We start from the raw sequence: 21,715 nt of genomic DNA, 5'->3' as shown, positions 1-21,715 counted from the left end.
GTGCGCTGAACTGAGCCCACCCTTTAATCCTGAGGTTCATCTGCCGGGGCCGAGCAAGCTTGGACAGTGGCAGTGAGGGTCTCAGGACGTAGGTTTGTTTAGAGTGACCTTCTCTTAGATGGATTGCCTTACAAGGCTGACGAGCTCCATCTGCCCGGGGAGTGTCATCTATAGACATTACAATCCCATAATGCAGTCAAACTGGTTTTGACAGAGTTATGGTTGTTCATGGCTCTTTGAAGTCTGTGTCTAAAAGCTGCAATAAGGATTCATCTGGTGCAGATGGAATGGAGCCTTGCTGTCTTGTGAGGCTGACTGGTCTCTTGGTCACAGTTTGTTGTGCTCTCTGTGGTAGACCTATGACAAGGACTTCATCACGAGCCATGACCTTGATTTCTGGTAGCTGTTAACCAGGGTACAGTGACTGCTCTCGTTACTCATAATTGAATGAAGCACCCAGTAAAGTTTAATTGCTTCTAGGCAAGACTTTTAGCTAGAGGCCCCTTCTTTTCCACATAGCAGAAAGCACAGTAAGTCGTGAAATGCCATCTTAGTCTTCAAGCCTTGTGTTCATCTTGAAAACCAAACCAACAGAGATGAAGGAAATGATCAACATGCTGTGCCTTGTTTCTCTCTCCTGAGCCACACGAGGCTCTGCTCAGGAATGGTGCAGCTGCCAATTCCAGCTGCCAGTTCCAGGTAACTCGCACACTGAGATGATGGGTTCGTGTGTAGAGAAGGTGCACAAGGGCAGCTGGTTGTGACTGAGGGGTACTTGGCTGGTTTTATTGCTATATCTTGGAAATAAGTTTTTCTTGTTGTTTTTTTTTCAGTGCCAGTGAAAAGGAAAATTAGATTCACAATATTTTTAGTTGCTCTTACTCAAGGAGCAGTGGGAGCCCAGCAGCCCTAATTCCAATGTAAATATGTCTGTAGATAGGCAGAGATATTTTTTATTTTGTTTTCACATATGCAGTAATAAGATAAACTAATATCTTTCTTAAAAGCACTAACTTTGAACCATTAATCTGTATCACAGGAACTCCAACATATGGAGTATTCCTTTTAAAATATTTCCAGTCCTTTCTAGCCTGAAGAAGATATTCTCAGTCATGATTATTGAAATAAAACCATTACTTTTCAGTGCCAAATTAACTCTTATTTTACTGTTTTATCCCCTTGGTAAATATTTTTGTTTTATTATCAATAGATTATAAATTAAAATATCTAGGAATTATCTATCCTAGAACAAGACAGTTCCTTATGGGCCCAAAACTTATTAGAGGAAAGAGTTCATGTGAAATATGGAGCTTTAATTCTGGTCAAAACTAAGCCAAGGTGGGTGCAACAATAATCTTGTTTTTCTATAAGTAATGATTACTAGTATTTCTTTACATGCACAATACTGAACTTCAGCAAAACGTTAGGGAATTATGTTGGTGTTCCAGAATATGTCAAGTTCATCAAGGACCTTATAAGACTAATTTTTATTTCCCCTCTTCCCTCTGTTTTTTATAACAGGTATCTAAAAGAGCTTATTTCTAAATAAATGTTCACTTTCAAAAGTAAGTCCAAAGAAGAAGATGCAGCATCCAGTGGAGTTTCCCTCACTGGGAGATTTGGTCTGTGCTTTAAGCACCATAGCTTCTCAGTGTTATAAAATATTTACATGTTTCAATGCAGTTTAGAAAAGGTTGGTTTATGTATGAAAACATACTTTCATTTTTTGACTTTTTTGTTTACTGTGAGCCCAATACCTTGGCTGGAACTTATCTACATTTCTTTGTGTGAAGAGCAAAAGTATTAGGAGAAATAAGAAATAAGAGTGCAAAGGTCATATCCTTTGACCCAAACAAACAAAATTTGTGCCTGTGCGCTCCCACCACAGAATGCAACAACAGAAGCTTTTTTCCTGGAGGACCTTTAGGTTGTCTGGGATATTAGTGGGGTCGTTGCCTGCAATGAATGATGTGATGTTGCTAAGAAGAGAAGAGTGCAAGTAGATTCTTCAATTCTTTCTCCACTTTTAAGGAGCCATTCATAAAGGCTGAACGGTGGGCATGTGTGCTTGCAAGCAACTGACACTCCCATCTGCCTTCCTACTTCTAAAAATAGCCTCAAGTTTGTTTAGATTGGGACTGACTTTGGTGTTCAGCAGTCAGGGATATTGGTCACAACTGCTAACTGGTATTTTAGAGCTGATCACATCACCAAACTACTTTGAAAAAAAAAAAAAGAAAAATACGATGGGATTTTTTTTCATTGAAATGATCTCTTATCACAAAATCTTTATTGGTGTGAAAAGAGTGGAATTTAAATTGTAATTTCACATTAAAATTCTATCTGGAGAGACAGTCAAGCACTTTGTGCCGATAAAAATGGTTTCTATGCAGTGCTAGGGCAAACAGAATTAAATGCCTGTCTCCTGTAGTGAAATCTCTTCTCTGACTGTAAGAATTGATGGTTATTTTTTCTTTTAATCTGCTCTTCTTCTTATTCTATTAGTAAATGAAATTCATTCTTTGACTAATGGAGATTGAATCAGCACAGGGGCTAATTCATTTGGGGCTGGGAAGAGAGCGAGGTTTAACCAAAAGCCATGTCCAAAAGAAAAGCCAAATCTCTGCCTGCCTGGAGCGAGGTGACGGCAGAGCTGTGTGTGTCAGGGAGAAGGGGCAGAGGGAGATGGCTGGCAGCAGAAGGCCATTTTGGCTGTGCTGTGAAAGGAGAGGCTGGGTAACAACTTTTATTAGACCAGCCCTTGCCACTCCAAGGTAGTTAAGCCATGCCTTCAAACACTTGGTTCCTTAACCTGTGGAGAAATTGAAATCACAGACCCCATAACTCTTCGATGCGGCTGCTGCTCATTGTCTATGTCTTGTATCAACAAGAATTTGTTCATTCATCCATCTGAGAGCAGGATGCTGGTAATTAGTGATGAGGGAATCACAAGCATGGTTGGGATAGGTGTTAAAAAGCCTTTATCACATGGGGATCTGGCTCCAGTGCTTGTCCAGTGGCAGCCTGTAGGCCTCCTCCCTGACCCAGATCTCTTTATTCAGGGGATACATCCTGGGTTTTCTCCTTCATAAATGCCTATCTCCAGAACCAACACCCTCCTTCTTAAACGGAATATTTTGTCTGAATCAGAGGCAATAATGTTTTGTGTGGTGAATTACTTTGCACTTCTCAGCTAAAAAAGGAGCTTCCATGTTGGAAAAGCTCTCATAGACATAGGTACAAAGTCATTAACTGAAGTTTTTCTAAAAGAGAAGAACTTAGGAACTTAATGCTCAAAAATAACTTTATTAAACCTAATTTGTCTCTCAGTTCTAGAATCCCTCAAATCATGGTAGACTGATTTAATTACTTGATGTCACCATTTGTGCAATTTGTACCCCCTGGTTAAATGATCAATAGGAGCCTACTGGATATGCTGATATATTTTAGCTTATCAGAGTACAATCTGTCTTAAAATTTATGTTTTGGAAAGTAGACAATTTTGATTCTAAAAATGTTTCCTAGAAAGCTAATGCTGCTTATGATCTCAGTGAGTGCAGCGATTTACCATTTGCACTGGCACCCTGCTGGCACTTTGGTTTGTAGGGTAGAGTATTGCCTAGCATCTCTGAGGGTTTTTCTGTCTCTCTGACAGATCTTGTCTTTTTTTAGTCTATATTTTTATTTTCCCGGGGTGGAGAAGCAAGGCACTTACATCTGCTGTCTTCTGACAGAGAACAACAAGGCCATTGCAGAATTGCAGGAGACATTTTTCCTTCAGTTTGGAAAGAGGTCATGGACTTCTGCTGTTGCCTTAAATACCTGTCTGTGTATCTGTGTGTGTGGTGTTTAAATGTAAATGTGAGAAGAATATCTGACTCACTCAAATCTACTGAATCCAATGAAAAGGACATTTGATCATGGCATATTGCACTGCATGAGAGTGCATAGCTCAGAAAGAGCTGCAGTCACTGGGATTTTAGGGGTGTAATCAGGCTTATTTATTGAAGGCAAGATGTTTGTCTGCATGAGCAGACTTTCAAACAGAAGCTATCACTGGTTTATTTGTATTTGTAGGTTTACAAAGTGATCTAACTTCATTAAGCAAAGTTTCCCACACTATATATTTTGTACCTGTAGATCTGTTCGATCTTAAACATTATCATTATTTTCCTCTTTCCCCTCCTTCCTTAGGAAGTAATGTAACTGCTGTTTATCCACAGTGGCTGTAGTCTTGTTGCTTCAGGAGTATTTCCACTGTGGGTGGGCAGTGTAGACATGAGGCACACAGGATCAGATCTTGATTCTGTTCGTGCACTGCTCGCAATGCAGTTATTGTACAGAAAAAATAAAACAAAAAAACCCCCAAGAAACACTTGCAGATTACCTGAATACTTCTGTCTTTAATTATTCTAATTGACATTTTTAATTAGATTGGAAGCAAAACTCCATTGGATATAGTGAGTAAATGAAAAATGATTGCATGTTGTGTATTTTCTTTGTATTTTGCAAATCCTTGTATTCACTCTGATAAAAGCTGAGGAAGAAGAATCACAACTCTAGCATGCCATGTACTTCAAGAAATTGCATGTGTGCTGCTTTTGCTTCCATTGGATTTCCTTCTTCCTGTTGCTTACAGGCTCAAGCTTTGCTCAAGTCTGTTGCTTCTCCTCAGTCTTAGGAGTTGTGAGTCCAGTGCACGTACCTGACTGGCATGACACTTTCCTGGATGTTAAAGTAACTTTGCATTTGGTAATGTGAAATGAAACCAACACTTGTCTGTTTTCTGAAAGTTTGTGGCCAATTTCAAAGTGGTTCAGAGAAGAAATGTAAATGACACAGCTTCAAGTAAGCCTGAATTTAAAAAGCACTTGTGTGTATTACAGAGCATAGGCTCAAATGAGAGGAGAGTAGCAAAAATAATACTGAAATGCACATTTTAAAAATTGACTGTCACTGTATTTCACCAGCACTCAAATTTTCTATCCAAAGAGGAAATTTTTAAGGATAATTCTTTCTCTAAAGATAAGCCTTCCTATACCTTTTGCACAACTCTGTGAAATTTGCAAAAGCTTTACTGGCTAAAAGGATCCTTAAATCAAAGTATGAGGCTCTAAAGAACCTCTGAGTTAGAATTTCTGGCCAGAAAGAAACATGATATATATGACTTGAGTGTGAAAGTCCCAGGTTCAAATCTCTGCTCTGGCTGACAAAGAAATTGGATTTCTATATCCCAGAAGAGACCAACATATTGTGCTGGCTGGCACTGGGAGGGATCTCACTCTCATTTGGAACTGTCCTCCATGTATAAATACTCACTGGGTGAGAATCTCCTCTGTATGACCCACCAAGTATGGCTTAATATGAAATGGGTTTGTATGGAGTGGAAATGCTCCAGCAGAAGATCTATGCCCCCGGTGAGAACAGCCAGTGGCCTGGAGGTTTGCTCAAGTTTTCAGATTTAGATATGTTTAGAGACTTGAACATCGTTCTCTTATATGCCAGGTAAGTGTCCTGTTTGCATGGTGGTGACTGTTCTGGTGGGGCATTGGTTATTCAAACTTTGTACTGGAAGAGTTGCATGGAACTACTTGATGAATGTCTTCAGGCTCAGTCTACCTAAGCTCTTGTGAAACTACTTCTTGCCTACATTATTTTAACTTCACCCATAATCTGTGCACGTGACTGAAATTGATGTACACATTGATTAATCTGATTTTTAAAGCCTGATGTTAGAAAAATGCCAGCCGCTGGGTTAAGGATGCACATTGACTTTAACCTGATCAAATTAAAATAATTTGAGCATTTGTATTTACGAACATGGAGAGAGCTTACAGGATTGCTTTTTTCCCTGAGGATATGTTTGTGCCACTTTACCTGTTGAATTATTCAATCTGGAATAATTCTGAGATTTAAAAATGCACTTCCCTGTTATTAAGTAGTACAGAGGTTAATTCTTTTACTCTTTTCTATATAATCAGAAACAACTGATGAGAGTTTTCAATCATGTGCTTGCTACTTACTGGAAAGACCTTTATTTAAAAGAAGCTGCTATTGGTATGTTTTCTCCCAGTAGAGACAATTATCTATTGCAGTTTATCAGGAAAGATGAGATGCAAAGTGACATCTAGCTGATATATTTTTATTCAGTTCTGAAAATGACATTAAAAATCATTACTAATTCCACTTATGAATGACCCTGTAAGTGATAAGCTGCATTGCTATGTAATTATTGCAGAAGAGTAGTGTTCAACTTAAAATTTTGTCTCAACTGCCTTTTGATCAGGTCTTTGTGTGTGAAAATTTCTGAATGCTGTTTGATTAATAACCTTTCAGAGTAAAGCTATGTATAGAATACACACATTTAATCTAATGTTTTGCCATTTTACAATTAGCATTAAGAGTACTGGGAGTCTGTGTGTTGGAACGTTGAAGTTGCCTTACTAGAATAGTAAAACTCTCAAAGAAAAGTCACTTTAACTTCAGTGCTAGATAGCTCAAACCTTTGACATAACTATCAGGAGTGCATTTAAATAGCTGTGCCTGGAGATGCCTGTGTGTGATGGCTCGGATGGGATCACACATTCTCTTCTCTTTTATGGTTTGAGATAGCACCCATCCTGTCCCATAGCACCACAGTGTCTATGGTTTGAAGTTTCTTTTGACTCTTCCTTTTCAAAGTGTAGCTTAAACCTTTTATGCATGATGAAAGTACTAGATTCTGTTCTGCCTAACAGAGTAATTTTAAATTACTCAGATGCTTCAGTGAGCTTCTTTTTTTTTTTTTTTTAAACCAGAGCTGAATTTTAGAATATATTATAGTCTAGAAGGACAGTCATATGAAGTACCCTGACTCATTAAGTGGCATATCTGAACCCCCCAAACAATGAAGGGGGAGACCCAGACCATATCATATATGCCATATAGTAATTTCTTATAACCACAGAATAAAATCAAGCAGTAAATCCTCTTATGCCTGTAAATATTTCCTTACTGCACAAATAGAATGGTGAGAACTGTAGAAGTTAATAATCTTCATACTGAACTGGGGGAGAGAAGATAGTTTAGAATAGTAACCTTGTAGTGCTGTTAGTTTGTAAGAATAGAACTGAATAATTGATGTGTTTTATCTTACTTTGTCTGTGTCTCCCTCCCAAAGCATTCACATTGCTGTTTCTGAGTCTGAAGAAGACTTCACAGAATGATTACATACAGTATTAAATAGTGCTGTTATGGGAAGGAAAGGGGTCATGCTGGAAATTTCCAAGAGGCAGAAAGAGAGTAAGGGTAACCTTGCCTTTTAAGAGGTTCTAGCCTAACCACAGAGAAGAGTGCCCATCAATCTCACTTGCAGTGTCTTTGCACAATTCTGACACGCGCTTCAAATCTGTGGCACTCAATATATAGAAACGTGATCAGCTAAAAGACATCCTTTCAAAGTCACAAAACCAAGAAATGTGATATGCTGGGACATTCTCCATCCGGCCACGAGTAACCACAAACTATTAGTAATTCATGCTTATTTGTCTGTCTTAAGTGAAATGCCTTGGCCAGCTTTGCCAAGACAGGTGTGGATGGCAGCAGACATGCTGGGATTGCTCTGTGGGGTCTGTGGATTTAAGCTTCCATGGCTGCCAGGGCAAATGATTTTGAGTGGTAAATTCGCCTTCTTAAAAACTGATGCAATTATGGATAGCTTCTTCTAAGTATAATGGAACTAGAATCACTCAAAGACACACTGTTTCATGTGCTCTTATAACAAGGAGATGTAATTTACTATAAATGCACCCACAGAACCACAGAGACACTGGTGCAACTGGAGAATTTCTTGGACCTGGCACTTTTTGTTTCTTTGTGCATGATGTAATTTATACTTCAGGTGACTTAGTGTTAACTGTTAGAAAGGGGTGCTTGACAGGAAAATCTAAAAAAAAATTATTAATGCTGTTCTCTTTAATCTTCCTCTTCTTGTTCTCCTTTATAATTTCTCTTCTTGCACTGTATGGCTCTTTTTCTGAGAGCTACCAGTTTTGCCTTCAAATTCTTATTTACGCTTGACTTTATGATGGAGACATTCAGCCTTATGACTAATAAGCTCATTAAGCCTAGTCTGCATCAGCCTAAACTGCTTTGACTTTAAGCCATGGAGATGCCTTTTGTGAGGGGCTCTTCAATCCCACAAATTGTGCCTTTAGAGCCTTAATTTTGTCAATTTTCTGTGTGGTTGCTTTCATTTACTTGAGAGGCAATTATCTGCCTTGTTCCAGGAGACTTTTGGAGCCTTCTGACAGGTGAAAGGAAGTATTTCTTTGTTACAGTTTTGATCCTGGAATTTCAACAGATGATGATAAATGTAATTAAAAGTGATTCAATTAGCCTGCTGTGCTGGCCTCATGGACTCAGAGTAAAGGCCAGTATCAGGTAGGCAGAGGAACAGGTTTACTGCTTGGGTTTGTTTGGTGGAATTTTTTTTTTTAGATTGTTTACTCAGTAGGGAAAATCAGATGTATTCATGTATTCAGAGCTGGCTACTGCTTCATCCTGTTTACAGCTCTCTTATATAAGTGAAGAAGAGTATTTTAGCTGGAGGTGGTTCCACATGGTAACACCAAATGTGTTTCTTAACTGTCCCAAACCTACCAAGAAACTGATGGGGGACTTGAATTTTTTTTTTTCCCCTGCCCTTAGGTGTAGGGAAGTGTTAAAATTTGTATTACCTGTTAATACACACACCCACTTGCTTATGAGTGGTATTTTTATCAACACACACTTCTTTCCCAGTCTTGACATATTACTAGGCACAAAATATGCAAATAAATGAAATTACTGCTTAATTTTCTAGCTTTTCCATAGGATTCAGATCCTACTGCATTTGCTTGATAAGAGATTTGTGACACCTCATGCATTATTAATGCTGACTTTTATTCCAGTTAGATTTTTGGATAAATTTATCATTGATGTAGGTCTATTAAAGACCAACTTGTTACATCAAAAGTTCAGGTCTACATCAGAGTTTAGGACATGCCATCATCTTGCAGCACAGGCAAACCATCCATAGGCTTTCACTGGTCTCTCTGGAGAGTTTTTCATGTTGTCATAGCCTAAAATTGTCCAGATTGTCACAAAAACTTCCTTTCCTCTTTTTCAGTCTTTTCAGAAATTTAGTCTGTAAAAAAATAATAATCCAAAACAAATGAAAAGAGAACTCAAAAAAGGCTGTGAAAAGTTGAGTTGTAGCCTTAGAAATGTTACAAGTCAGTTGAAGTTGCCTGTCATGCTTTTCTTTCTCTTTTAGTCTCCCATTACTGATTTTCTGTAAAATGCTAATTTCCAGCCCTAAAGGCATTTGGAGACTAACACTTCGAGTAGTTATTAAGCAAAGGACCATGCACATGAGCAGTGCTACTCACAAATGTTGAATTGTCAATATTGTTGTCAACACCATGTATGATTTTCTTTGTGGCCTCAATTGAGTAAGTTGTCAGGGTTCATATTGTGGAATGGTGGTAATCCATAGCTCCTCCTTCTAGATGGATGGAAATGCCCTCAGTTTTAAGCCTTAAAATGCTTTAGGATCCCTTGGAATGAAGAGGATCATGTAAAAGTGTGATGCGTGTTACTAGGTGTTTGCAGGAGTTCAAGGATGGGGGTTGCATTTTGGAAGACTGTCATTACAGGAGCAGATTCTTCTTTGATAAATTACAAAATTGACTGAATGATTCACGGCTCAGTTATAATTATTCCCAGTGCTAATTATGTGTCAGAATTATCCAAAACACTGTACCAGACATGGCTTGCATATGCTGTGTAATCATGAAACTGCACTTTCTCCAGTGTAAACTTAGTGAAGGCTTTACTCCACAAATCCTTTCTTTTGAGGGCTCCTTTCTCACCCAAGCAAGTCCTAGGATTTCATGGAGACAAATTAATCAGGGTAAGGATGTTCATGACAAGCTTTTAAACTAGTCTTATAGCTTTACCCTGTGCAGAAAAGCTTGAGAACACTTTACAATCCTTCAATACTCACTGAGGCTAAAATATATTTTTGCTGATTTACAGATTTATAATCCATGAAAATTTATCCTGTCTCATGTAAAAATGTTTTAAGACTGCCTTTTTTTTTTTCCTTCTTCCAGCTTCTGGAAAAAACCAACAATATATTTGAAGAATCTGATTCTGCAGCTACCAAAAGTCCTTTGCATTTAGCTGTAAGTATGAGATGTGTAAAGCGTTTGATCAGTATCTCCTAGAATAATTCCTTAATCTCTGTCTTTGAAGCAAGTTTAACCATAGACTTGTTTTGAAAAAGGTGGGAAGGGATGTAGGCCTGGATGTAACAAAAACAGGTTCTGGGCTGGAATTGCTAATTAAGTTTTTGGCAGCTGAAGCTCTCGATTCTTACTGATTCTAACACTTCAGTAAGAAGATGACACAGGCACTGAAGTGAAATTAAATGGAAATTCACAACTTTTATTTAAAACTAGTTTATAAATATGGGGCCAGAGCTTAAACTTTGATCATGGAATGGGATACTCTGATGTTCTTGTGGAGATGTGCAGTGCAAAAAACTGTCTGGTACACAACAGGGTGTGGGAAAGCGTGTTTTTAAACTCCTGAAGTGTTTTGTGAGAGTGCTATGGAAACTGTGATATCACAACAAAATCTAGCACATGTGGCCTCAGAGATCACAATAGCTTCTCTCTCCCAAGAGCTCAAGAGTCATGATCCCTCTTCCCAGTTCCCTCTTCCCAATCACAGAATAGTTGAGGTTGACATGGACCTCTGGAGATTAAGTCCCAGCTCTGTGGTAAAAGCAGAATCAGCTAGACCAGATTTTCTCCGGGCTGTGCCCCATCACATTTTGAATATCTCCAGGCATGGAGAGTCCACAGTTTCAACTCTGATAATAGTAATTACATAATCATGCATAAATAAAAAGGATGTTCTCTGTGAGTCTGACAGTAAGGAGAGGAGGGCAGTCCCTACAAAGTGAATGAAATATTTTCAGTTTCTGGGGCTATCCACTGGGTTTTTGCAGTGCCAGCTGTGTTTGTGTTGTTGGCTCCAGTGCGACTGTAGGTCTGGAAGTGCATGTACTTGTCACTGTGGTTGTTCTACCAAATGATCCAGGAATACTCCATGAAGCATCAGCTATAAACAGCAGGTCAAGTTTGTGTTTGCATTTGCACAAAAGTCTGGGTTGAGAATTGCCCTCATTTAGTTGGAGACCAGCACATGAGTTGAATTTAGCAGCCAGTTAGGTGATAATCCATGCAAACTCTGACCAGGATCACAACAATCAATTTAGTTTTTGAAGCAAGTGTTTCCCTGACAGATACTGTAGAATGTGAAAAATTAACTGTTGATTGACCTGTGCTGAATGGGCAAATTATTGCCTGAAACCCCTCATCTTGGGTTGTATTAGAAGGCTAGAACAAATCAAAAACCATAATTTCTTTCCCTAAACACTAGGAATTTTTTAGTTTCTTGGCAACAGTGTAATTTGGGAAAATCTTTTCAAGTTCAAGAGAGAGTCAGAAGGAACCAAGAAAACTGTGTGATTTTTATTGTGTTTAGGAGACACTGACAAGGAGGGATTTTATTCACAATTTATATGAAAGGTCTTTGAAAGACAGGAGTTGTGTTCTTTAACATGACACATTTCATACTTCTAGGCCTATAATGGTCATCATCAAGCCCTGGAGGTACTTCTCCAATCTCTGGTAGATCTGGATATTAAGGATGAGAAAGGACGCACTGCTTTGGACTTGGCTGCATTTAAAGGACATGCAGAGTGTGTGGAAGCTCTCATCAGCCAGGGTGCTTCTGTCACTGTAAAAGACAATGTCACCAAAAGGACCCCCCTCCATGCCTCAGGTGAGTGTGATCTTATGTTACACTTGTGGTATAAACCCTACCACGTGGAAACAGTTACCTTTACCTACCTACTATCACTGTGCACATTTCTTCTAAAGGGAAGGAGATTTTCACATGAGTCACTGAGGACTGATGCTTGTTTTCTGAGGTCCTACAGTTAAACCATTTATCTTCCATTTCATTGGTCTTTTTTTCTCTGTCCCCGTGGTTCAGTCCTCCCTCACACAGAATCTCATATTTTTCCACACCACTACTGCTCTGCCTTTACCTGCTTGCCTTTTCCATACCTCTGTTACCAACTACACTTTAAGATGTCTGGTGATTCCCTCGTGATGCCTTCTCTTAATGGTTCCTCAGCCAAAAAATCAGGGGAAGAGGGAACACTTGCCTCACGGTTTCTCCTTTGGAAGAAAGGTTGAAAAATACATGTAGGCTCTGACTGGGGATGAAATTATCCTGGTGTTCAAAACTTGCAGCCTTTTGCAGTGGCAACACTATGGAAATTCACCGCCTCCTCTCAGACCTCCTCCTACTCCTGAGCTTGTGAACTTGCACTTGCTGGGAGCCCGCTCCACTCCTCATGTGTGGGGTGTTAATTATGTAACATGCATAATTAACTGGGAAATGTAGACTTTATCATTTATTTGAAGGTTGTTATTGGATATGTACCTGTCAGGTAAATATCTGGAGGTGCCAAAGGGAACGTGTCTCCTCTGCTGTTCCTGGAGGAGCTCCGTACAGGGTAGCAGTGGCCTCTAGTGGGAAGGAAAATTAATACCACATGGATAATTAATTCAGGACCAGACTTAATTGTCTTTCTGTTTATCTTTTAATCTTGCTTAGATTAAAATGCATATATATTCTCTAGTACCAGTTTATTCTCTGTGTGTGATCATAAAAACATAAAGTCAAAAGGACTATTATCAATGTTGTCTGCAGCACTGAAGGAAATGCTTGTAATAGATCTCACTGCATACTAAAAATGCTTTCTGACTTCTTCAGTTTTGCATCAGAACTGAGCACATTTCTCCTCATGATAAATACTGATGGTTTAATTAATTTAAATTAATATTTGTGCTACCACAAGACTGAGCTGTGTTGTTCAAGAGCTTTTCTCTAGTTACTTCAAACATATCTTTTTCTGTTACATCATCACTATAGCAATGATTTGCATTTATTTAAAAATGTGGTTACAGTGACATAAGTTTCTAGTTGTCACAGCTGAACTGTAAGGGCTCTTCAGTACTGAGAAAACTAAATGGTAACAAAGCCATATTTTTGTTAGCAGCTCTGACTTGAAATATGAATTTTTTGAATAAATCTGTGGAGTAGAATGGAGTAAATTTGTTGACCAGAAGGTGTTATTTTACTACACACATTTCTTACTTTCATACAAATTCAGACTGTGGGCTTTTCCCCCGATTTTAATATCTTTTTTAATCACCCCCATCACTGTAGTATTGTGGACTTTTCTGGTCTGTGATACTTTTTGCTTCTCAGATTAAGAAGCATTTCCAGGGATAAAAATAAAATGTTCTTTACATCTACAGTGAAGCAAAATAAGTTAGATAGGTATTAAAAACAAACAACCCCTCCCAAATAATGAAGAAAAAAGGAAAAAAAATCCTACACCCAGGAGTGAGACACTAAAGAGTACATGTACCTTAAGCAGAAGGGAAAATACTGCAAAAACAGGTTGAATATTTGAACTCTTAGTAAAGGACATTCGTCACCCTCATGAATTGGGAAGCTTTCAACTGTGAGTTAAGTGCACTTTGGGTAAATATCCATTAAGACAACACTTAGAACCTTCCACTCAAGAGCTATGCAGAGCTCTGTGGAAATTAGCTCTGGAGTAAAAGCTTCTACCCACAACTGCTATAAACAGCCCCTTGCAACGTGATGATTTTCATGGTGCCGTTTCATAACGACACACTTCGGTGAGGAGTGTTTTAGCAAAAACTGGTGCCACCTGTCGGGAACTCGGCCTGGAGCTGCTGCAGCATTCAGAATGTTGTATTTGCAGTGCAAGTGTAGGAGGTCATGGCATATTTTCAGAAATCGAACAGAATTCTTGCTGAATTAATCCCTCGAGTGACAGTGCACATTTGCACACACAAAGGGCACTACTTGCACATGCAATACTGTGCACTGGAAAGAAACAAGAAGGCATGTGTGCCCATCCCCTTAGACTTGTCTACACTCATTCCTTCTAATTACACCAGCACAGTTGCTGAACACAAAGCTGAGGGGATCTGAAGTGGTGAACTGGATGATGGGATTCTCCGGAATTCCGTTCAGTAAAGGGATTTGTGACTTTAGTAGAGAACTCGCCTAATGAAGTGTTTCTTTTTTCTGTCTGTCCCCTTAGGGAATAGGCTTCCTCTGACCTCATAACATGGAGAATTTCCTTCACCTAAATTATATGTTCCCTGTATAATTTTAATACCACCAGCCTGTCCTCTGTCTAGCCTGGGGAATCCATTGCAAATGTTCCCCTAGTGTTAGTGTTGTAGCTCTGTCGGCAAACTAACATTCCCTGCAGGCTCTGCAATGCTTAGCAATTGCTAGGTCAGCACCTAGGAGCTTCTGTGAGTATCTATTCTAAAACTCATTTACCAAAATCCTTTTCAGATGTCTTTGTGAACAAGTTAAGATTTCTCTTCCTACTGCTGGAAGAAAGAACAGATCTTTTCTTTTTTTTCCCCCCCTAAGCCAGTGACTCATCTGCCCTGCAGAACTGTTTACATGTCACGTATATGGCATTACTTAGTGGTAAATAACTAAAAATGTCTTTTAATTTTATGGGTAGAGCAACTAAGACCATTTTTGGATGAATAATTTAAATGTGATGATATGTGCCCATTTCTCTGCCAGAGTGATGTGACATAGGTGGTGTCCAAGGGTTTTGCCTCAGCCCACGGGGTGTGGGCAGTGTGAATGCATGACTTGGTGTAATAAGAACACCACATATATCTACTGAGCAGAGCAATTGTTTTTCAAAGAAGAAAATACTTGTCCCTTCATTCCATGAAAGGCTGAAGCGTTTAAGCCAACTGACACACAGATGGGGTTCAGTGTCAAGCCCTGCAAAATTAGTAACTCAGAGCTGTTTTCCAGCAGCAATGGGTTACATTAAAAAAAAACAACAACAAAAAAAGCCATAAACTCCATCACCAAAAAAAACAAAACAAAAATAAAACTCCAAACGTTTTTGGTAAGTATTATTTTTGATAAAATGGAAAAACTCAAGGGGAATTTTAGTCTCTGGTGTTATGTGCTTTCATGAATATGACATTTGTATAGTTGATCATTCTTTGCAGATGTTTATTCTTTTCATAGCATGAAGTACTTGCTTGTACAGTGCACATAAAATTAAGGAACCTTGCTGACATACTTCCTACTGTGTTCCAAACCTTGTGTGCCTGCTCAGTCTGGGGGATTTTGAAATACTGTCTGGTTTAGTATAAATCTTCTCAGTAGTGAAAATCATGATTTCTGTTTTACTCATTTGGGATTTTTGTATCTTAAGAGAACTAATCCTCCTCTTACTGAGGTCAGGGAAAAAACAGCTCACCATTTCACTGGCACAAGTGAAATGAATTTAAATGAAAATTGGGAGAATACCGATTTCTTATACTGTGGACTTTTCTGTAAGGAAATTTCTTATCCATAAGCATTCCAGTGGAAAAGTGTCTGAAATTAAACATACTTGTTTTTCTTTACAGTCATTAATGGCCATACACCTTGTCTACGGTTGTTGCTAGAAGTTGCAGACAACCCTGATGTGACAGATGCCAAAGGACAGTAAGTTGTTTTTTTTTTTTTAGCTCTGCAATTCAAATAGCATCTCATATTTCTCACAAAAAAAAAAGTATTTATTTGAAATACTGTATTTCCTGCACTTCTCCTCATAGAATTTGGCAGAGATTACAAAGTACATATTCAGTTGATCTAAGCCATGTGGAAAGGACTAATCATTAATCTTAGCCTCTGCTTCATAGTTTAAGCATTCTTTTATAGATGTTGAGGGCCAGATTCAATAAAAACTAACAAGCTCCTGAGATGTTTCTGTAGAGTCTTTTTCTTTCTAAAATGTTGCTGTTTCAGGGTTTGCATGGTATGTTAGGCTGGTGCAGTAGAACACAGTGTTTATTTGAGGTGACACATGCATCGGAGATGTTCCTACAAAAACTTTACAGCTTGTTAAATGACAGTTGCAAAGAGACAATAAAGTGTATTTTTAAAGTGGGAGTGTGAATGGTTTAAAAAATTCATCTGGGGTGTATGGAACATCTTATGCTGTACATATAATGTCTGCACATATAATTTTAAATGGTATTAGTCTTGCCTAAAAACAGAAGGAAAATAAGTCTCTTTCAGTAAAAAATGGCAGATATGTTAGTCCAAAGTTTGGCTTGAATAGTTTCCTCGTGCCCCTTCATCCCCTTTAAGCAATTGTGCAGTTTTGCAAAAGAAATGCTTTGGGTCATTGTCATCTTGGTAACTAGCAGGGACATTCATTCACAAAACTTGGGTGTCGTAAAACTCATGTGTCACCAGAGATGACAATAATTGTGGGTTATTAAGAGAACAGATTGTCTTGAATGATGTTGCTCTGTAAACTGCTTAAAAATGGGTTTGTTTCTATTTCAGTCGTGGCAGTTGACTGTTAAACATCTTAATAATTTCATACAAAAGATCTTCACTTGGGTGCCATATGGATAAGCATGGTGAAAAAAAAGGGTTTATGGGTAGGAATGGAGAGAAATGTAGGGTTTCCTGATTTCTCTCTTTTGTAAGTAAGTAGGGGCATTTATAGTATGACATAGTATGTCATTTTATAGCTGTGACTGGTTTGTTGTTTTTTTTTTTCTAGAACTCCACTAATGCTTGCAGTGGCTTATGGGCACGTTGATGCTGTTTCTTTATTACTTGAAAAAGAAGCATCTGTAGATGCAGCTGATCTCCTGGGATGCACAGCTTTACATCGAGGGGTGACTTAATTTTTATGATTCTTAATTATTTGTTTTACTGTGACTACAACTCACTTATAAATATAGGGATATTTAAATATGGAGAACACTGTAAATGATTGGAAATGTGACCAAGCATAATCAATGATGTAAAACGTAGGACAGATCTGCTCTCAGTAGTGCTCTGCTTTTGACTTTATTTCACATTTGCTTTAATTAATTAGGTGAAATAGTGATTAGACCACTTTTTCTTGGCTCTAGACACTTTATCATAACAATCATTACTCTTATAACTGAGTACTTAAGAATTCTGAAATAATTTCTTTAAAAGAACTGGCCAGCTGTTACTTTCATTTTTCTTGGAATGGTGTAAGTAGGTAAGCCTTAAGTTTTCTAGAAGCGGTGAAACTTGAGGCAGATCTAATCTTTTCTAGTCTAGCTAGACTAAGATAGATTTCCCTGGCTAAGTCTAGCTTCTTATCCAATGTGAAGCTGATACAAGAGATGATATTTATATAGAATTTTATGATTATTGCAGTGAGCAGTTCAGCAAGTGAGCTTTTCTCTCTTCCTGCTGGATCCCATCCAGACCATTTCATGTTCACAGGCATCAATCATATTTCATATTTCCTGGGCAAGAATCTGTATTTTGTCAACCTCTTCACTCACTTCTTTGTTATCAGATTATGACTGGGCACGAAGAATGTGTTCAGATGCTGTTAGAGAAAGAAGTCTCTATTCTGTGTAAAGACGCCAGAGGCAGAACACCCCTGCACTTTGCAGCAGCTCGGGGTCACGCCACTTGGCTGAACGAGTTACTGCAGATCGCGCTGGCTGAGGAAGACTGCAGTCTGAAAGATAATCAAGGTTACACACCGCTGCACTGGGCTTGTTACAATGGTAAGCTTCTCCCTGTGGACTACTGGCAAGTTCAAATGCGGCCTCAGTTTTAGGGGAACGTGTTAACAAAGCAGCTTAAGCCTTTCAGGAGCTTGACTTGAAGAGGCAAATTATCTCCCAGAGCTCTACGTGCTCTCTGTAGGTAGCATTTGCTGTGTGCACCCTTCAGTTCAGAAGCCAGGGAAATTTCAGTGATACCTCCCAGTGACTTTGCAACTCATTTGCTCCAAGTCACAAGAAGCCAGGGTGAAATTCTGGTGTTACTCGTGTCAATGATGAAGTTGATTTCTGTGGGACCAGGAATGCTCCTTTGAGGTGTTACCTCCTTATTTATTGATGCAAGTGGCCATGTGAATAGGTGGATATTCTGAACTGAACTGATTATTCTAAACAGGATAATCTGAACTTGTTGCTTAATATAAGAATAAAGCTTCTCAGAACCGTCATTTGGATCATTTGCCATACATCTTTGGAGATGTAAGGCAACATACGTTAAAAAGAGACTCTTTCTTTCCTCTTTTTTTTCCATAAGTGCTAATATTGGCCTGGATCTATCTTGCTGCTGCCATAAAACAAAAAAAATCCTGTGTTTTGTTGCATAATAGCTTATTTACACATTGTATTCAACTTTGAACTTAAAGTGTTAAATTCTAACCTGTATAAACCTAATATGAATTAAGTGAATTACCTGCTTTGTGCAACACTGTGAAATATCTGATCTCTTATAGGTCATGAAAACTGCATAGAGGTACTATTGGAACAAAAACTTTTCCACAAATTCTATGGTAATAGCTTCTCTCCATTGCACTGTGCTGTGTAAGTAGAAATCTCCAGTAACAAATGCAGATGTTGCTTTAGGATATGTCTGCAAAAAGTAGCAGTATGAGAAGAAAGTTAGCTTTTTTGAGATTATTTGCATGAGCAAATAATTTTAAAGCTGACCATAACATTGTCCTTATACTTCTACTTAAAAAGTGATAGAATAAAGACTATATTTTTTGCATAACCCTCAGCTTTTTGGTAAAATGCTGACTTGTAATTACATTAGCTGTATTTCTGTTCCTTTAGAGTTTCTTCTCCTTTGCTTACAATTACAGACTTAGGCCATTTCTTCACATAGGGTGGAACTTAATAGCTCTTCCACTCTGAGGCCATGGCCTGGGCTATAGTGCCTCGGTCTGTGTAAATATAACCTTTGGAGGTTCCTTTGAAACATGCAGTGGCTAAAATAAGTTTGTCAGAATCAAGATGATTCTATTTTAGCACAGGAACAAAACCTTAATGAAGGACAACCTTTGAAATGACAATCTGTGTCATGCTAGAATGGTGTTCTGTGCAGGCCATATGTTTTGGAACACATCCTCAGAGGAGTGATTTCCAGTCTGACTTTCTTCATGGTCTTTTTCACTTCTGAGATAATCTCATGTCTTGAGGGTTTGGGACTTCTTATCCAGGTCCAAAGGGATCCATCAGCTTTACAGGCAGACTCTATTCAAAGCTCTCAAATTACTTACAAACAACAACAAAGTGTTGGCTGAGTTATGCATGTACTTAAGACACATCCTATTTACAGAAAGCAGTATGTTTTCATGCAGAAAGGGTGCTAATAGAGCAAAACATAATTGCAAATGCATTTTACAAAAAAATGCACGATTAGTATGTAGGATGTAACATGCTTATTAAAACGTGTAAGCCATCAAAGAGTAAGGAATTAAGTGCTCTAAAGACAAATGCAAACATTCCCAAATCCTGCCAATAATTAGAACAACTGTAATCTGTTCTCTGTTCTCTTAGAAGAATGAATGTCTTTCAGAAGTAATGACAGAAGTTACTACTGAGTAGGCTTTCCTTCACATCATTAGGAAGTAGAAAAGTAACTTGTCATGTATCAAACTTTGAAATTATAAAAAGTCAATGTATTAGAGAAATAAAAGCATATTGGAAGCACTGTTTTTACTCCACTTAAAATAAAATCCTTTGTGGCTGAAACATAGTATTTTAAATCAGAATTTCTAGTGCTGGCTTTGAAAAAAAATTTTCAATGCTTATTTTAAAAGAATATGCAGTTCTCAAAACTATTAACATGTGTGAAGCTTAAATATGTATGTAAATTTAAAATGAAAACAGCTGCTAATGCAATGTGGAAGAGTGTTAGCTATATTTTGTGTCCAGTATTGTTACTAAATACTGTTCATTTTCATAATGAAATGAGACAATTTAGCAATAATCAGAAAAAGTATTAATTGAATACATCCACCAAATCAAAGTACTAAATGTGTGAGTTGGAAGAGATGTGGGCTTCAGTACCTTAAACATTAGAATAAATCTTTCTACATGTAAGTATCTGTGATTGAGTGCTTTCCAGATCCAGGTGTGTTGGACATACAGACTAAGGATTTTGAGATATTAAGGTTTTAGTCCTCGGTTTGTGCTGGGCTTTGAAATTACCTTTATGCATAGTGAATTAAGGATCAGCTTTGCTTTAGAGACTGAAATCCATAATAGATGATGCAGTCTGGTTAAATGGAAAGATGATGAATATGCAGAAATGTGACTGAAAGCATTAAGACAAAGGCATTTTAGGGTAACTTGGAAATAACCAGTAAAAAGTATTAATGGGAAGTGAAGTAAATTAATATTGCAAAGTAGAAAAATATGAAGACTTATTACCTTTTTGAAAATGTATTTTCTTTGGCAGAATCAATGATCATGAAAACTGTGCATCACTACTCATTGGAGCCATCGATGCCAGCATTGTTAATTGTGAAGATGACAAAGGAAGGTAATAGTTTCTTAAAAAAATTGCATTTCATGAATCCATTCAGTATTTTTCATAGTTCTTTCTGAACCCCTGGAACTAATCCTTATCTGTTATGGCTGAGCTAAGACATGTCATGCTGACTCTTTCAGACAGCAGTTTGCACTGCAGCACAGTTAAATGGTGGCTCACTTGAAGCAAGAATGTGATGAAGTATTCCATGTCTTAGTACATATGAAAAGAAACACAAAAGAAATAGCATTTTGTTTGTTTAGAACAGCTATGACTATAGGCTGTTTCCCTGAACCTGTTTTCTTTGTTAAATGTTTAAACACATTTCTCTTTGCTAAATGAAGTGATACTATTTACATATAGAAAAGTATTTCATTAAAAGTTTTCATGTTATGTTTGCATTCTTAGTGCACACAACTGAAAAACCTCTGTGCAGCAAAATAATACTGAGACAGCAAGAGATATGCATTCAGCCAAATCCTTCACTTGTCACATTGATAATCTCCTCATTGTATATATATATTTAAATGTCTATATATATTTATATTTAGAAATAAAAACTGTATTCAGTTTTGTTGATTAAAACAAATTTAATACCCTCAGTAATGGTGATTACTTAATCGTGTAAGGGTAAGACCATCTCACCTTTACTGATAAGCAGAACTGAAGTAACAGTAAGCTGGGTTGTGTACCAACTGTCTTTTCAATTCTAGTAGTCACACTTCAGACCCAAAATGCCAAAGGGCGACTGCAAACGATTTCTGGTGTCTCAGTGTTGTAGAAACTGATAGCCTTCAAAGTGGATTGTATTCCTTCTGCCTTTTAGAGTAGTGCTGTTCCTGCAGTATCTTTGAATATAACTTAAAATATTCTAGTTTTTTTAAGTAATGGATCTGTTCTTTTCTGATAGTTCTTCCCATCTGAGGCTTATTAAAAAAAAAAAAATCACAGGAATAAGAATGAGGGATTGTACTGCTTTTCATGCTAGGCAGTATGTTCTGTTAAAACAAATACGCTGCTAATACGAGATTCTTCACAGTGTCTTATCTCTAAACTGTTATATCCACCTTCCTGCTTCCCAGGACAGAGACTGTAAATATTATTTAACTTACTTAAGATGCTGCTACTATAACTTTCTCCTGGTGATAACTTTTAAGTTTCGCAGGAAAAAAAAAAAAAAATTGCACTTTGT

The 21,715-nt window shown here is 37.9% G+C and overlaps 1 protein-coding gene and 1 long non-coding RNA gene across 16 annotated transcripts in view; one reads left to right on the top strand and one right to left on the bottom strand.

Annotated features, from left to right (window-relative positions):
• The window catches only part of ANKRD44 (ankyrin repeat domain 44), a 137,244-nt gene that overhangs the window by 104,514 nt on the left and 11,015 nt on the right, over positions 1-21,715 (top strand). For 9 of the 15 annotated variants that reach the window (XM_017836579.1, XM_017836532.1, XM_017836561.1 and 6 more), the window contains 8 exons: positions 4,434-4,460; positions 10,137-10,208; positions 11,676-11,877; positions 15,606-15,684; positions 16,757-16,874; positions 17,537-17,753; positions 18,482-18,569; positions 20,452-20,535. In XM_017836579.1, coding sequence (XP_017692068.1) covers positions 4,434-4,460; positions 10,137-10,208; positions 11,676-11,877; positions 15,606-15,684; positions 16,757-16,874; positions 17,537-17,753; positions 18,482-18,569; positions 20,452-20,535 — 887 coding nt within the window. The remainder of the gene's footprint in view (positions 1-4,433; positions 4,461-10,136; positions 10,209-11,675; positions 11,878-15,605; positions 15,685-16,756; positions 16,875-17,536; positions 17,754-18,481; positions 18,570-20,451; positions 20,536-21,715) is intronic. The other 6 variants (XM_017836616.1, XM_017836551.1, XM_017836571.1 and 3 more) reach the window with 1 other exon arrangement.
• On the bottom strand, positions 11,901-21,632 carry LOC108508106. Its single transcript, XR_001878317.1, has 3 exons — positions 21,169-21,632; positions 18,442-18,618; positions 11,901-12,632 (listed from the first exon to the last, which is right to left on the bottom strand). It is a non-coding gene; the product is annotated as an uncharacterized LOC108508106 (long non-coding RNA).

This window comes from Lepidothrix coronata, unplaced genomic scaffold, assembly GCF_001604755.1.
Source record: "Lepidothrix coronata isolate B3197 unplaced genomic scaffold, Lepidothrix_coronata-1.0 Scaffold7, whole genome shotgun sequence".
In the NCBI taxonomy this organism is placed as follows: Eukaryota; Metazoa; Chordata; class Aves; order Passeriformes; family Pipridae; genus Lepidothrix; species Lepidothrix coronata.
This window is presented reverse-complemented; position numbering and strand designations above follow the sequence as displayed.